Source organism: Haemaphysalis longicornis, unplaced genomic scaffold (assembly GCF_048455015.1).
Source record: "Haemaphysalis longicornis isolate Haplotype H1 unplaced genomic scaffold, Haemaphysalis longicornis Haplotype H1 scaffold_1, whole genome shotgun sequence".
Classification (NCBI taxonomy): Eukaryota; Metazoa; Arthropoda; class Arachnida; order Ixodida; family Ixodidae; genus Haemaphysalis; species Haemaphysalis longicornis.
The window spans coordinates 382,360,101-382,377,780 of NW_027526203.1; the positions used below are offsets into that span (position 1 = coordinate 382,360,101).

At 48.0% G+C, this 17,680-nt stretch overlaps 1 protein-coding gene across 2 annotated transcripts in view; it reads left to right on the forward strand.

The window, feature by feature from the left end:
* The window catches only part of LOC144155208 (uncharacterized), a 78,156-nt gene that overhangs the window by 26,395 nt on the left and 34,081 nt on the right, over positions 1 to 17,680 (forward strand). Inside the window, exon 2 of one of the 2 annotated variants that reach the window (XM_077686516.1) lies at positions 61 to 147. The exons of the other annotated variant lie outside the window; for it this stretch is intronic. Within the exon in view, the coding sequence (XP_077542642.1) occupies positions 61 to 147 (87 nt within the window). The remainder of the gene's footprint in view (positions 1 to 60; positions 148 to 17,680) is intronic. 2 annotated transcript variants of the gene reach the window in all.

Sequence of the window (17,680 nt, forward strand, 5' to 3'; positions counted from 1 at the left end):
CTCTTTCTACGCTTGTGTATAGTATATGTTTGCTGCGAGTTAAGACGGATTCTCTTGCAGACGCCTCTCGGCGCTGTGCAGGTACTCACAATGGAATTTCAGGAGCTGAAGCGTCCGGCTTCTCAGCCCAAGGTCCCCACATGTTCGGTAGGTTGCCGTTCTTTTCTCGTGCGTCCTTTATTTCATTACGGCTTCCTTCCTCTGCGCATTTCACGATTTCTTTTCTCTCTTTCTTTTATTTTGTGCCAAATTTCTCGCTGTGGAGAAGGTCGCCAATAACGGAGCCAACGTTCTCTAATGCCGTCACTAACAAATTCACGCGTTCATTTGATTCCCGACTGCCATGTGTCTGCGTGCTTCTTGTGGAAATCAAATGCAAAAGCGCCCCACTGCGGCGGTTCATGAAAGACACGCCGATCGACTCACCAAGAGGTAGCGGGTTCGATCAGCTGGACGCTGTTTCACTCACAAAGGCGAAAAGCAAAGACGATCCCGTATTTGAGGAAGCTGCAGAAATACTCGTTCCCGGGAATGCAACTGAGATTCGAACCTCTGTTCGGTGAGTTCTGAAGACGGAAAACGAGTAAAGAAGGAATAAAAAACTAACAGCACGAATACACGACTGCAATACGATTATTCGGCGTTGGTGTTGTGTCATTTTTATAGGCTGCCACAAATTTAACCGCAGCTTATGTTTACGCTACAATATAATGCTACGCAGTTATCGTTATCGCCTATGCTAGAGATACGGACATGTGGCGAGGACACCATGAATAGCCGACAGCTTCCCCATAACGGTGAGAGCTGTAAAACTAAAAAAAAAAAAAAAAAAAACATGGAGCACTCTTCAAGGACGAAAAAGCCTAGTGGATGTCAAGAGTGGCGGCAGGGTGCCAGTAAACTTGGCGGCCCCAAAATAGTCGCGTTTGTGTGCAGTCGGTGACATGGCCGCGGTCTTCGGAAAACCGTTAACGACGTGTTATCACGAAGCGTGAAGACAATACTAAACATACAGACATCCCCTTCTCTTTTTACGCGTGTTCCAAACGCTCTGGGCTTTGATTCGTTCTCGTGTTTCCGTATGAGCGCGCACGCTTCTTGCGATGGGCGGGGCTTTAACATCGCAAATTATATTGCGCGGTGTTCACAGCTCTTGCCCACCACTTGCGAAACGCTTGCCTTGCACTGCGGCGCATTTGGTATTGCCCCTGAGCTCCCGCAGTGTGGTCCTGAGGGTGGGCTAGTGTGCTGGCTTTGAATTCACTTAGAACAGCTTTTTAGAAGAGCTTAGAAGAACCTCGCCGACCCCAACCCCCGTTTCCTTGGCGAGAATTCTCCACGCTGTCTCCGCATATTGAGATGGTAATACGCACATGCAACAAACTCGCCTCGAACAAAGGTATTAATGAACAAAGGTGGAACATCATATGTGGTTTTAAAGACCCGACGCAGAACGCCTTGCCAACTGAGTAATTCCCCCTGCCATTGGTTCTGCGTTGTTCTTTTGTTTTTTAAACTAACTTTGTTACACGCGTCTGTGTAGCTAGACACAAGCTGCACGTGACACGATGCGGTATACGATGCTGTGTACCAGAGCCACATGTGAAGCGAACCTTCCTGGAGCAGGAGAGTCCTGCACGGCCACACATGCGGGCGCGCAGTTTGAACGGGCGCTATCCTCTCCAGCACGCCACTGAAGATGGAACAGTAAAGTCAAAGTTGGCTATAGTATAGGAAGACGCATTACCAGCAATACCACTGACTGATGGGAGGAAAAAAACAGTCCCCTTTGGCTATAGTATTGCAAAAATCTACAGCACATTTCTCATTTCCGGCGTAGATTGCGAACAATCGAGGAGAGCAATTTCGCGAACGAATAGACCCGCGATATCGATTTTCTTGGATTCACAGCGCAACAAACACGGAGGAAAGGGAAAAAGACACACGGGCGCTGTGACTGAAGTATTATGAAAAAAGAACTCGCCGAAGTGTCAACGTTGGCAAGATGTCAATTTTTTTATGCTACAAGTCATCTAACGGATAAAATTGGGAGTACTCTGATTGCTATTGTGGGCGTTGAGTGCGATACATTTCTTAAATTTTGTGTTTTCTTCAAAAACGATGTCCAACCGGGGCTATTCAGAATGTGCTCTGGCAAAGAAACCTTCAAACGGCCAGATTCAGCGACGTGGATTTCTTGCGGAGCAGTCCGACCTTGGATTGCGGCCCGCAGAAGAAGGGTATTGCTGCACAAACCGTGCAGGATTTTCACAAAGGAAACGAATCCAACAGCAAAGAGTTTTGAGCGCGTCGCCTTATGCAAGCATCATCCAGGGGTATTCTTTTTCTAGGTTGCCTTTGCATTTTCCTAGCTACCGTGACAATATTTCAGCAGAAATTCTCCATCCGATAATTATATTTGATACTTTGAGGTGAGCCCAGGTACGCGGGTTGGACCTCGGCGGAGGAGGTTGTTTTTCTTGCAAAGTGAAAAACAAATACGCCTGTCGCCACACGTTAAAAATCTTCAGGTGGCCTAAATTAATCCGAAGCCTGCCACTACAGCGCTCCACATAGCTCGAGTGTAGCTTCGGTGCGTAAAACCGCCGCAATCGGAATGCATCCATATGATTATGGATTATAACAAAATGATTATGATTAGAACAAAAAGTAAACGGAGCACGGCTTTGTGAACGTAGAATAATTTAAACACAAAAAAGTGTTTTATTCCGGCTACACAAAGATTTTTATGACGTCATATCCGTCACGGAAGTGACGCTAGTGCAACGAAGCAAGCTGCCTGTAAAGGGTGCACCCCGGCACACATACAGTTCTTGCGGGGAAGCAACCTTCAGTACTAAAGAGTACGTTATACTTAAGGTTGTTCGTTTTTTGGTTTTATATTTGAACACGAAAATGTTTTATGCCGCGATACCCCAAGATTTCACTGACGTCATATCCATCACGGAAATGACGCCAGTACACCTTTGCCGAAGCGACCCGCCAGCAGGACGTCGCTCGCCAAGCACACCACCAACACAGCCGCTGACCCGCAATTCATGCTCAGCTGCAGATTTCGCTGCACATTTCAATTTCGTGTTTAACCGATTCCTATGACAGATGAATCAACCGCATTTTTTATTTTATGTTGCTGCCAGCATAAGTAGAATGTGTGCAGCCCGCTTTTACTTTAAAATGACTTTCTTGAAAACTCACTCAGAGGTTGCTCTCTAAATCCCCTCAAAATCTTCAACCCGTGCTCCGTTTACTTTTTGGGGCCCCTGTACATTCCGGAAGCAGATGTCGAAAGCTTGCAATAACGTTGTATAAGCAGTTAACGCAGTGCAAAGCCACGCTCGCAATTTTCGGAAGGCGCCACCGCAGGGAAAAAAAATCGCTATAACATTGCGCTCCAATACTATCACAAGCGGAGCATCGATTTTGTTGCTTTGCAGAGAAAAGCCATTGTATGTGCGTATAGGCTGTGGATTTAAATATTACCATCGAATAAGCGGGTTTGTTGTTAGGCAATGACCATCATGTGCGCAAAATCCCCGAAGCGAATCTATTTCTCGCGGCGGCACCCAGTGCGGTCGGTGAAAACGAAATCAAACGAATGTTACGCAAGGAGATTGGGTGTGTTCTGATTAGATCAACAGAACAGCCTCGCCAGACTGGCCGCTTCAGTCTAAAATCTTCCTCGAATTACTTTAATACGTCCCGTTCGGCCCCTCCTAAAAATGAATAAAATAAAATAAAAAGTTATTCACACCTATATGGCCTCCCCATTGTTGGTTTTTCTTAAATAAAGCACGATGTTTTTGTGTTACGAACAGCATAATATGGCCCCAAAATTATACAAAGTTTAGCGTCGTGTTTTCTTTTACCCAGTGGATAAATGCATTTACATGACAAAAGGCGCACAGTGTTGGCTTTTGGCCAAAGCCTCTGTAGGTGGAACCCTTTAAACTTTGTCTCATTTTACGTCTTCTGCTATGGTTTTTTGTCTTTCTCTGTTATTCCAACGTGGTTTAATATTGGCCTAAATCTTTCATCGCTGTTGAAGTCGTCGTTATTCCCGCCAGAATGAAGGAAGCACAGAGAAGCGATCATTCGTAGCATAGCAACAATTTCGATGCCACATTTTTTTTTTCTTTGAAAGGTTCATAACAATTATTGACTAAAGGCAGCAGGACAGTGTGATAAAGCAGCATTTTTTTACGTTTTGTTTATTTCTTCAAACTTCGGTGGAAAACGCCGATTTCATACGACTAAGGTAAAAACCACACAATTCCTGTAAATATCGTTTTGTAGACTTACAGAAAAGAGAAATATATGTGCTTGCAATTCTATGCGGCTTGATTATTTTCAGATCGCGAATTAGATAAAGCTGTGTGGGTGGCTTGGTACGTGTGTCAAAAAGCAAAAAACACTGAAAGCACCGATTTTGGAAAAAAAAAACGAACTCTACTGTGTTACGAAACAAATGTATTTCTAACAGGCACAACACGTTGAACTGCAGAAAATACAACACACACACACACACACACACATATATATATATATATATATATATATATATATATATATATATATATATATATATATATATATATATATATATATATATATATATATATATATAAGACAGAAATAAGAATTGGCAGTCAAGAAGACCTCGGAAAGCGAAGGGGAGGATGTAGGGGCTCAAGATACAGAATTTGGAAAATAAGAGAGTGGAGAAAAAATGCCCGCCAGGTGGGATCCGAACCCACGACCTCCAGAATACCGGTCTGGTGCGATAACCACTACGCTACCGGCGGGGCTACTTTAGCCTCCACTTTCTGGGGTATTTATGTTCAGGTGTTTTTGTTTCCTGCGCTTGGGGGTGGTAGCCAGCGCCACTCGGACTACTCGGGGTGAAGGGGACCTTCTTTTTAACCCCCGGGCCGTGACTCGAGCGTCTACGACATGTCGAGAGTGGTCGACCAGCGTTGAACCCTCTTAAGCTCCCCATGGCACCAAGACTGCCAGAACAGAGGCCCTCGCTATGCATGTAGCGAATCAGAATAGAAAATGAGGGGCTCGTTGAAAATAAGACAGAAATAAGAATTGGCAGTCAAGAAGACCTCGGAAAGCAAAGGGGAGGATGTAGTGGCTCAAGATAAAGAATTTGGAAAATAAGAAAGTGGAGAAAAAATGCCCGCCAGGTGGGATCCGAACCCACGACCTCCAGAATACCGGTCTGGTGCGATAACCACTACGCTACCGGCGGGGCTACTTTAGCCTCCACTTTCTGGGGTATTTATGTTCAGGTGTTTTTGTTTCCTGCGCTTGGGGGTGGTAGCCAGCGCCACTCGGACTACTCGGGGTGAAGGGGACCTTCTTTTTAACCCCCGGGCCGTGACTCGAGCGTCTACGACATGTCGAGAGTGGTCGACCAGCGTTGAACCCTCTTAAGCTCCCCATGGCACCAAGACTGCCAGAACAGAGGCCCTCGCTATGCATGTAGCGAATCAGAATAGAAAATGAGGGGCTCGTTGAAAATAAGACAGAAATAAGAATTGGCAGTCAAGAAGACCTCGGAAAGCAAAGGGGAGGATGTAGTGGCTCAAGATAAAGAATTTGGAAAATAAGAAAGTGGAGAAAAAATGCCCGCCAGGTGGGATCCGAACCCACGACCTCCAGAATACCGGTCTGGTGCGATAACCACTACGCTACCGGCGGGGCTACTTTAGCCTCCACTTTCTGGGGTATTTATGTTCAGGTGTTTTTGTTTCCTGCGCTTGGGGGTGGTAGCCAGCGCCACTCGGACTACTCGGGGTGAAGGGGACCTTCTTTTTAACCCCCGGGCCGTGACTCGAGCGTCTACGACAAGTCGAGGCGGGCATTTTTTCTCCACTTTCTTATTTTCCAAATTCTTTATCTTGAGCCACTACATCCTCCCCTTTGCTTTCCGAGGTCTTCTTGACTGCCAATTCTTATTTCTGTCTTATTTTCAACGAGCCCCTCATTTTCTATTCTGATTCGCTACATGCATAGCGAGGGCCTCTGTTCTGGCAGTCTTGGTGCCATGGGGAGCTTAAGAGGGTTCAACGCTGGTCGACCACTCTCGACATGTCGTAGACGCTCGAGTCACGGCCCGGGGGTTAAAAAGAAGGTCCCCTTCACCCCGAGTAGTCCGAGTGGCGCTGGCTACCACCCCCAAGCGCAGGAAACAAAAACACCTGAACATAAATACCCCAGAATGTGGAGGCTAAAGTAGCCCCGCCGGTAGCGTAGTGGTTATCGCACCAGACCGGTATTCTGGAGGTCGTGGGTTCGGATCCCACCTGGCGGGCATTTTTTCTCCACTTTCTTATTTTCCAAATTCTTTATCTTGAGCCACTACATACTACATCCTCCCCTTTGCTTTCCGAGGTCTTCTTGACTGCCAATTCTTATTTCTGTCTTATTTTCAACGAGCCCCTCATTTTCTATTCTGATTCGCTATATATATATATATATATATATATATATATATATATATATATATATATATATATATATATATATATATATATATATATATATATATATATATATATATATATATATATATATATATATATATCTGTAGAAAGGACTGAAATTCCGGGATTAAGGCACTCGTGAGCACAGAATACCTTTCGCCCAGAAGGCACAGGCAGACTGAACATTCCCTAAAGGTCGTTGAATGCCCTCCGGGCAAGCGCACCTTGTGAGAGCCGGGGTGCCGAGATGGCTCCGATACATCCATGGCTGCCGGAGCGCCGCTCTCTTCCTCCTCGCTCGGCACCTTTTGTCCTCCCGTGACGCTTACACGCTCTGAGCAAAGTTGCTCAACAGAAACAAAGCCCGTGGTCGGAGCTCCCGCGGCGCACTCTCGGGCCTCAACAACGTCCAATTATCCGAGGCACTAATGACGCACCACGCGCTGCCGCCGCGGGGAAAAGAAAAGGACCGAGCTGCCGCCTTCCCATCGGGCACCTTCCGCCTCCCTCATGCGCTCTCGTAGCGAATGACAGTATACTCACCCGCGGTATGTTCACCCCCCCCCCCCCCCCTTCAATCCCCCTGGCTTTCCTGGACCAGGCACTTCATACCGCACATGCATCTTTCAATGCACGCCTAGAACAGGTTGTGTTGTATCCTTTGCGGTTATATAGATTATCGTTAAGAACATTCATTAGCAATAGATTAAAGCAGGCCTTTTTGTAAGGAATGCTACTCCTGCATTTAAGAGAGTTGTGTGTTTTGGGCCTATACAGTAGCCGAGTGATTTCTCGGACCTGGAGGGGAACGAGAAATAGACGGAATAAAAGAGCAGTTCGAAAAATCTGCGAGTCGCTAAAACGAACTTAATTTCAATTAGGTAGGACTGAAGAAGTCCCGAATGGTTCCTCGTCTTAAATTCCTACTTCGTGTGATAACGCCTGCTTGACTCTTTGCAAGCATCACGTTTTCTTCGTAAACATTGCCCAAAAACGCCAAAGCGTTGGCAATGTCTTGCGCTGACGGTTGCGGGTAGTCCCGAGTGCCTTCGTCGGAGTCAGACTCACTTTGTGGCAGCGCAGTAACTTTACGCACGATCTCGTCGTCTGTTAGCTCCGCGAACAACACTACGTTGCTGTCCACTGCAACTGCAAGATAAAAGTTTGTTACCGCAACGGGAGTAACGTCAATTCCCATTCAATCCGAAGCTAGCCAGGTGGCTTAGTATTCAAAATGGCGTCGTCCTGTAGTCGCACAATGGCTACGTTGCTACTACTACTACTAGACAAATTGCTTTAGATTTTTTTTGTGGCAAACTCTGCTCTGTACAGATACCCAAACTGTCGATATCTTTTGCGTAAAATGTACACGCAACGTTGTTGAACTGCAGAAGGACAGAGCCCTCGTCAGGCGATTTAGCCTTTAGTCTCTGTCCCTGTAGCACACTATGTATTTTGGTTTCTTCGAATTGATTGATTGATCGATTAATTGATTGATTGATTGATTGATTGATTGATTGATTGATTGATTGATTGATTGATTGATTGATTGATTGATTGATTGATTGATTGAAAATTTGCCCGGAAAATCGAACTTCTGGCTTTATTTTGTCCTAAATATCTGTTGTTCGTATACATTACTCCTATGGGACAACTGGCGGTTTTTCGGGAAAGTCCGAAATGCCCAGCCAGTCCGAATTTTTGCAGTCCGATAAGAAGGTCGGCTACTGTATACAGAAAGGAAAACCAGCAGTGTAGCACGCTAAGAAAAACACAGATAAATTGCTTGACTGCTTCACTACGATATTAACATTTTTTTATGGGAAGTTAGGAAGTGCAAAAAACACTTTGCAAGTGTGGGGACCGCACCCACGACCCGATGGCGATCAGATTACACCCCCGATACATAACCAACTCGGCTACTGTGGTGCCTATATCCTCCTCCTTCCAGGCTGTTTATATTTATGCAACTGTGCGCTACGCTTGGGGGTGATAGCTGAAGCACCGCTCCGAAAATTCAGGGTGAGAAGGACTTCTGGGAATTCCATTCGTCTGCTTCTGAGTTTGTTCCTGATAGTGTACGGATGTTCGGAGAAACGGGAGTATATTTTGAAACGCTTGTCTGCTCAGACGTTTCACCTTCCCCGCCTGAAATTACCTCGTTTACACACAGCGTCTGACCCAGGTCGGTCCGAGCGATAAATGCGCAACTCCAAGAACCAGCAGAGGAAAGCGTGGGAAGCTCATGCAATGCCCGCAGCAGCCCACACACCAGATCGACGCGCGTGTGTTTGCTTTCTTTCGGCTGTTTAGCGGACCTGTTCTGTGACACCTCACTGCGCATGCGTACGTTTGCTTTCCTCGCTCCTGATTGTCTATTTTCAAGGGAAAAAAAAAACATGCGCTCGCTATTATATAAGATAACCTGGCCGGCAGCGACTGTTTGCAATACGTGTACGTAGCGTTGCGCGTTTTTTTTTATTGGGGATGAAGGAAGGGCAAAAGAACCACCGGCGTGCAAACACTGGAGGGTATATACCAATCAGCAACATGTCCTATGAGAATGTTGCTGATACTCCAAGCATTCCTGACTTACGCACGCCGACGCAGCTGCCATATCTCATTGACGCAACCAGGATGACTCTCGCCTCCACTTTGAGGAACAGCTAGCTATAGTGCGGTACATCAAAAACGCATTATAATATATATATATTCATCATTCAGTGAAGATGACCTGTAGCCGGGTAGCCTGACCGCCTTTGATTCTAAATAAAGTTCTCTCTCTCTCTCTCTCTCTCTCTCTCTCTCTCTCTCTCTCTCTCTCTCTCTCTCTCTCTCTCTCTCTCTCTCTCTCTCTCTCTCTCTCTCTCTCTCTCTCTCCCACTTCGTTTTGTTATACTTTTTTTGCGCTTTCCTTTATATTCTTGCTCCAATAATTTCTGTTCACAGTATTACAGTGATTAAATGTTCTAACGTCGCCAACTACGTGTTTTCGGGCCGCAACAAGGCGTTATGATCACGTTCGAGTGGTAAGCGAAGCGTTCTTACGCAATAAATGGGACTAACTTTCGCATTCCCATGCCATTCACGGGTAAAGCATTAGGTAGCCCCCTTTCATGCAGGTGTTGTCGTCAAAAGCGCGAGATTAGCTGAGCTATCCATTGCAACAAAAAATATCGGTACGTTTCCAGCGATGTTTCTCCGCATATGACGATAGGATGATGTTTCAGTCCCTCAGTCGTGATCGACGCGCGCCCCACTTTCCGCGTCCGCGTTATGGCTTCAATTACTCAGAGCACCAATTATTTTTGGCAGTAGATACAGGTATGCGCCCTTTTTCGCTTCTTTCCTCGCTCCAGCAGGCTGCATTGTTGTTGCCATTGTGTTACCTAACGCCGAGCACCTGTATAGTACGTTCCGTCGAGTTACATAACGCCGCCCGCCGACATCGTCGTGCAGTTTGCGTCTCTTCGTTTCCTCCTCTCTTCTGTCCAAGCATAGGTCTTGGTTACCTTCTTTTACAATCGTATTACGCCTCCCCCTTTTCAGTCCCTATTCGGCCGTGTTGACAGCACAAGAGATGAGCTTCCAAGTTCATTCGGGCACAGTGAGGTCCTCCAACGGTGACTGCTTCGGTGCGCTGTCTCGGCACACGTACACAATTCGACATATTGATTAGGTCCGATAGCTCTCTGGAAGCGCAATAAGCGCCCATGCCCTCTCTCGGCACCGAGGCGCTCTCCTCCGAGATAACATTGTTTGCGCCGACAGGCCATCTTCACCGAAGTGTTTATGGGCGGCCCGCGTGGGCGGGACAGCTTCCTCCTCCTGTGCGCAACATTTCTTGGCCCGCTCTCGTCCTCTGCTCATGCCAAGGCCAACTAGCCGGACAACTCGTTTTGCGAGCTCCGAGCTATCTTTCCCGCTGAATAGCTGTGTGTTTTTAGCCGTTGCCTCGACTGCTCGCAACATTAGCAGTGACGTGCTTCCTTTACTTCCGGTAGGATTGCCGTGGTTGCAGGGGGCGCAGCGAGCAGAACTGATTTCTGTTATCCCCTCAACAGCAGCAGCCAGGGCCGTTGTCACCTCCGGGCCGCGCAGCCAATCGACCTGCGGATGCCGCCAATGTCACAAAACACCGACAAGAAACGAGGAACGCGTGCTCTGCAGTCGGGCTTCTTGGTTCATACTTCTCTTTGCCAGAGAAACAAAGCGTACTCAAGATGGCGGTTCTTTCAGTTAGAAATTGGCTTCCGCGCTTTCACCAAAATAATCTCGGCAAAGCGTGCAGGGCGGAAAGTCTAGACCTGGGGCGATTTCCTGTTAAAGAGCTGACCTTGAATTTTGCTAACTGAGGTTAGTCAGTAGCCGAGTTCAGCAAAAAAAAAAAAAAAAAAAGTGAAAGATCAGTCTGGCTCTTATGAGCAACAATGGCAAAAAGGAAGAAAACAACAACAGGAGCAATAAAAAAGTCACGGACACTACTATATTGTTTTTGTGTCCATTTGTATTTTTCGACGTTCCTCGAGTGTTTACTGCATTATACGTCGCCGAAGTTTGTGAGGGGAGGGGGGGGGGATTCATTGCTCTAGAACACTACCCTCCAAAAATCATCATAGCGGTTAAGAATCGCCTCAGGGGAAAGGGCAGTACAAATAGTAGTATGAATGGGAGCGTAAAAAGTTCCTGTCCTCTCCTCCGACGTGGTTCCGGTACCTCAGACGCCTCGTCGCCGCCTTGCAACATCGCTGTTGCGGGACCAGGCATCGTCAAGGACATCATCGTCATCCGTGGCGGCAGGCGGGGGACCATGCTACGTGAAGAAGCTTGAAGAAGCTAAGGTTTAACACTGGCGCACACCGACCACAATGCCCGCCAATCTGCAAAGAGAATGATGTACACGGTGGAACGTATAGCAGTGCTCGCGCCAAGATGGCTGCCTGACGTTAAAATTAACTTCCCCATCTGTCATCGTTCGTGTCGCCTCCATCCTGCAGCCACATAACAATATCTTCCGATGACGGATTTAGCCTGCCACTGCGCTGATATTGCCGCGTCGCGTCTTGCGCTATAGATTTAGACCTCAAAATAAGGTAGTATACTATCGCATGAGTTTCAATACAACATCCGTGACTTCACTTTCAACGGAACGAAAACGCCGTTTTTTTTTGTTTTTTTTTTTTGAGATTTCGGCTCGTTTTAAAGATCCCCGGGTGGTCGCAGTTAGTCCGGAGCCCTCCACTACGGCGCGCATCATAGCCCAGGTATACCTTCGACGCGTAAAACCATTTTTTTTTCTCTCACCTTGACAGCGACAGCCGTGAATACGAGGTGCTACTGTTTTCCCGAGCGTGACAGCATAGCATTTCGCGCAAGCGTGCCCGCTCACTAGCGTGCGTGCTCGCCAGCGGTCCGGTGTGGCAGCGTGCCGGAGGCTTCTAGCTGTTATCTAGGGCTCGCAATGACGAGCCCAGGTTCGAAAGAACTTGCGACAGAACACCGAAGGGCAACTCGATAGCATCCGAAAGAATTCCTGACGGAGGCAGGACACGGGCTCCATAACTCGATGCTGCGTTCAGCGCTACGGGCCGCGCACACAAGGTAACATTATGGTCAAAGCAACCAGACTTTACAAAGTACTCAGAAGGATCGAACAGGTTGCCAACGGTGTGTGACAGCGGCCGCCGTGCTTGAATGGCCGCAACAGGCTGCTGCAATTACGTACAGATTTTGTTTTGTCGCGGCACGGAGGCTCTGTTAAGAGGTGGTCCAATATGGTCGCTAAAGAGGTTTCAGAGAAGCGGTTCTGCACAGGTACGCATCCTTCTATGCAGAGCAAAGGAACACTGATGAAGCAACCAACGTCAGGGGCATTCGTGCTGTTTACCCGTTGGCAGCTCTTTAAACACATAGTAGGTGCGTCATAGCAGAACGCCATAAATCGTCGAACTGAACCACAACATCAGTTCTCATTAGTCCAAATGGGGATTCAGTGAGCCATTTACTGGGGATAGCCTGGGTTGGCAATGCCCTCCCAGTGTTTTCTTTTCCCTAGCACGAAACAGGTACGGTCACCGTCGTGTTTTCTGTGCGATGTCCGGAGGCTAGTTTTTTAAACCAATGGCCTAGTTAGTTAGACGCGTAGATGTCTAAGCATGCTTGGTCAGCCATATCGATGCTTCTCACTTCGGCATAATTCTCGCAACATTTGCGCGCTGTGTGGCGTACACCGCTTTCTAAGAATGAGGTCGTGTGAACACTTCCAAGCAATGTTGGGTGCATTCCTGACGGAAGCCCTTAACACCTTTCTGCGTGATACTTCAGCATTAGTTAACCAACTCCACAGGGCCTAACTTATTAAAGCGCACCGTGACAACGGCATGCCTCGTGCATTCAGCTGTGAACAGCTTCCCTATGTCTAACCTCCTATTTGAACGTTGCTACTTCTGAAACCTGATAATGCCCGTTAGCTGCGTTCGCTTCATAAACGTGACACCCAAATAGGGCCCCATAGTTGGGCGTCGATATATACGAGAGACGTGGAGTGCCTATGGCCTGAATTCCCCAGCGCTCCTAAGTATGGCGCGAGCGGCTTGCAACCCTCGGCTGCGTTGATTCACACCGGAGAAATCGATGAACGAGCTTTCCTACAGGTGAATGCAGGAAGTCAAAGGCTCCGTGTACACGGCGCTAATTCCGTCGTTCGGTCATGCGGGGGAGCAAAAAAGATGACTCGCGGCCCCTAGCTGCTGGCTGCGCTGCTTCCGACAGCCACCGCACGTCGTCGTTAGCGTCCGTGCGCAGCGAGCGATACAACACGTGCCGTCGACAACCAGGCACCTGGAATCGACGACAGCAGGCCCAGGGAGCCTTTAATGCACCGCGCAAGCGAAGATATGCACCAGCTGCCAATGCGCGCGCGGGCTCACCTAAATTTAGCGGGCTGAAATCGATAGCCGGTGCGCAGGAGGGGGCTCTTCTCTGCACTGCTTATCTCGATCACTTGCTGTCGACTCCCAGGCCGCACGAGAACTTTTTTGCTGGGTCTCGCACAAGTTAGGCTGGCGCCTCTCGTCGTTCCCTTGTCTACAGGTCTGCGTATACAAAGGTCACAATGGGCAGGATGCTGTCACTCAACAGCCGCCTGAACCGCGGTTGGAAAAACGGGAGCCTACTTGCTATCAGTGAGTTGAAAATGGAGAGTGGAAAGCGGTTCACTTAAACAAAGAGGTTACCCTTGGCCGTGGTCAACATACAGATAATGGTGTCACGGCGTTGTCACGGTCCTGGTCCCGTTGCCTGCGGCAATGGGAAAGCATTTAGCGAAGCGAAGTGAATAGGGATGGGGATGAGTGAGTTTAAAGCCAAATAAGATCTGGACTGTCAGCGTCCTTATGTTTTATGCTGCGAAAGTTTTATTCGGGCAGAGGAGCATCACGCTCATTTAAATTGTCTGCTGATCCAGCCCCGCTAAAGTAGTCTTGCGAATCGACGTCTGTTTTATCATGCATTTCGAAGGATTTCATTTCTACTACGCCAGTAAGATAAGGGCTCGCTCACGAGAAAGCGCGCTTTGGATATGTAACCAGGCCCCGCGCCCTGAAGGCACCTTTCAGGCAGCAAAGATATTTCGTTGGGTAGAAACGCTGAACCAACACTTAAGGAGAAGCTTCACGCATTTGTGCGATACTTGTCCTCGTCAGTCGTTCTAGCTATATCATTTTTCACCTGTAGTATGAGTCGCAAAATGTGCAGCAGAACAACAGAAATCGCTCGGCAGAAAACCGTCAGTTGAATGTTTTCGACTCGAGCGTGTTTACATGAGGAAGTAGTATACGACTCCACATCGGAAGTGCTCAGTGCATGCACGTCGGCTTTTTAAAGTGCAATGCACTTCTTAAGCGACCCTGAACCTGCGTCCACCGGCGATGTCCACATCACATACCCACGTGGGGGATTGGCCAGGAATCTCCTCGTCTTCCTTGGCAAGGGGGGGAGATGGGCGCGCGCTGCCTGGCCGCTGACATGGCACATACCCACGTGGGGGATTGGCCAGGAATCGGGCGTGAGAAGGGCTAATGCACCCGCTTAAATGCATCTTTCTTTCTTTGTAGTCGTGTGTGTGTGTGTGATCTCTCTTTCGCGAACATTACCGAACCGCGCAAATTCAACTCGTGCATTCGCACTTTCACATTCTTCCCCTCGGGGAAATGCGGGGAATTTTCTTGTTCTTGGTGGTTAGAGAGTAGCAGTAGTTGGTTCTAAGTAACTGATGTTTCTAAATAAGGCAAAGGAATGAGAGGAGGGGAGTTATATTACTGATGGTGATGACACTTGTGGCATGAGCCAATCATAAATAGTACGGGCGGAATGGTCCGTCGCGAGCAAACGAGTGAGGTCCCCGCTCAGGCCAGACCGTGATTAAGACAATCAAGGGCTATATGATTCAGCAATCTGTCAGTTGTTGCGGATCACGGTGCAGTGGGGGCGCCGTCAACATTCGGTGCTTTGGAGGCGTCGTACATGACCATACCATACGAGTGACGATAGCTGGGGCACTTTGAGTATGGACATCTGAGGTTATGGCGTAGCGAAATTAGAACGCGATCGCTACCCCACGTCGTCAAATAAGGCATACATATTCTCACGAGTCCAGGGGTGGCCCAAGTGAGGTCTGGCCATGTGTCTTGCGCAGAGTGAAGGCCGCATAGGCATTTCACTCCACAGAAAGAGGAGAAACTACTTCGAACACCCGCACATAAAGAAACCAATCTGCTCATAAGTGATGCGATGCGGAATTTCTTGCAGCAGAGATGTTTGCGGCGCCACCACTTGAGGCGACAGACCTTTTGAGCGCAACGGCGCTAGCCCTGCCATTTGAGGGGAAAGAAAAACTCTCTGCGTGTGAAGCCAACCAGAGCGAAAGACTGCCGAGCCTGCAAGAAAGAGGAGGACGCGTCTTTCTTGCTGGCACAAACGTTCCTGGCGCGGCCCTGCACCGCCTCATTCGGCTGTCTTTGCTGGCTGCTGTATGTGTATTGTTCATGTGGGTAGTAGTGCCGGTGTAGGCCCATGTTTTAGGAATGAATGAAGCAGAACCATCGGCTGGTCTTGGTCGTGCGGCGAACCACTGTGCGAAACCCTGTTTTAATATGAAAATCGAGAGTCGTCTCACGTTGTGTAGTTTATGGGTCCGTTTCGTTTAACTAACTAGATTTTAGGTTAACTCACAAGTAGTTAGAGTAGTCAAACTACTTATAATAGTTTATCCATAAGGACGGTGTGCCAGTAAAGCTCCTTATCTTGACCTGGAACCAATTGTGTTACGTTCAATGTCGTTGCTAATCTGTGTTTGCATAGCCACCTTTAATAATAGAACTGTAACTTTTCTATGCCAAGAATACGCGCCGCGGTGGCTCAGTGGCTAAGGCGTTGCGCTGCTGAGCACGAGGTCACGAGTTCGATTCCCGGCCGCTGCGGCCGCTTTTCTGATGGAGGCGAAAAGCAAAAACGCCCGTGTGTACGAGAGTTCGGTGCACTTAAAAGATCCCCAGGTGGTCAAAATTAATTCGGAGCCCTCCACTACGGCGCTCCTCATCGCCTGCGTTGCATCGGCGCGTTACACCCTACAATCAATCAATATATACCTAGAATAACGAAGAAAAACCAAGGGGCAGCGCACCGTTCTCGCGCTTATCTCGAATTCAGTGCGTGGCCTTATGGTAAAATATTTTTACACAAGAAGAATGGTGTATGTTGCACTTGAATACAGGCCTAATAACTAGGTCGAGTGTTTCGTAACAACACGCGTTCATTATATCGAGAGCCCGACTTTTTTTTTGTGAAAGAGCGGGACAGTCGATCCTTATAAATGAAAACAGCGAGCCTACGACGAAACTTGCGTGATCATGTATCACCGTCCAATTTGTTCGAGAAGAAATATGTATCTTGATACGTCGCCGTTGTTTATTTTGCTTCCAACATTAAAGTAGGGGCACGTGCGTGCGCGGATGTGGAAAATGACAGTGGAATATGGGAAGAGGGTATTTCATCACAAGCACTGTGCCTCCCACGCCTGCGCCAATAAGTACCTGCTTCTGGTTTCTTCAAGAAGTCGATGAACGCGCAAGAAATGCAGCAGACGATCTGCTTTCTTTGAAGGTGGTGTCTGTTTTATGCGTGGAAGAGATGGTGTAAATCGGAGATGAAGGGAAAATGCGTTATAGAACTATTTAAAATAAATTCCTTGAGAGACGTTCGCTCTCGGGTTTTAATAATTTTATAACGTCGAAAGAAATTTCGTGAAATGCCGTGAACTGGTGAGAACGCGAGTTTCTCAAAAAGCATCCTTCAGAAATTCTGGCCTTATTCTCGAACGAAAGCATATATTCTTTCAGCAGCACTATCACCAATACGACGCCAAGGGTTTTGACAAAGACAATAGATATCAAAGAAATGGTAATCGCGTAAAAACGTAGTTGTCGAACTCGCACATCAGCGTTTAGAACATTTAGGACAGATCACCATGTCATTTCAGGACTGAGACACATTTCAATGTGTAATTTTGAACAGCGTGTGAATAAAATAGATTTCTGTACATCATTCAAACTGTGAAGTGTCTTCCTGAACCAGCGGGCAGTCCGGAAAATAGCTGAATGATGTCGGTTGTCGTGGTTGATGCCAGCGGTACTTTTTTTTTTCAGCCAAGCTGGCAACACGTCGGCGTCGCAACAGAGAGCCTTGAGCATGGCTTGCACGGTGGCATCCCAGTGTCGTACGCTGAGCCCGCCCAAAGGGAGGGAGAAAGCGTCTGCGTGGTTTTCCGCTCGAGTCCTGCACTGTCGCCAGCTGCTCGTGTGGCCGCTCACAGCTAGGGAGCGTGTCCGCGGTTTGTACCGCGGGCTGCAACCACGGTCGATGGGCCTGAGCATTGAACCCGGCTCCCGTTCTCGCTGCTGCCAGTTCGTCCCTCCTGTGCTTCGTTTTTTCGGTCGCCTCGCGAAGAGCGCTTATAATATTTTCGAGAAGTTTCGGCGGGCAGAGCGGTATAACCGACTTCTGGCAGTGGAAAAGAACTCGCGAAAGTCTCACTGCAGGCGCGACACCCGCCCGCTGGGAGCGCGGTGGCCGCCGCCGCTATTTTGGGTGGTCTCCTCCGAACGTAAGCC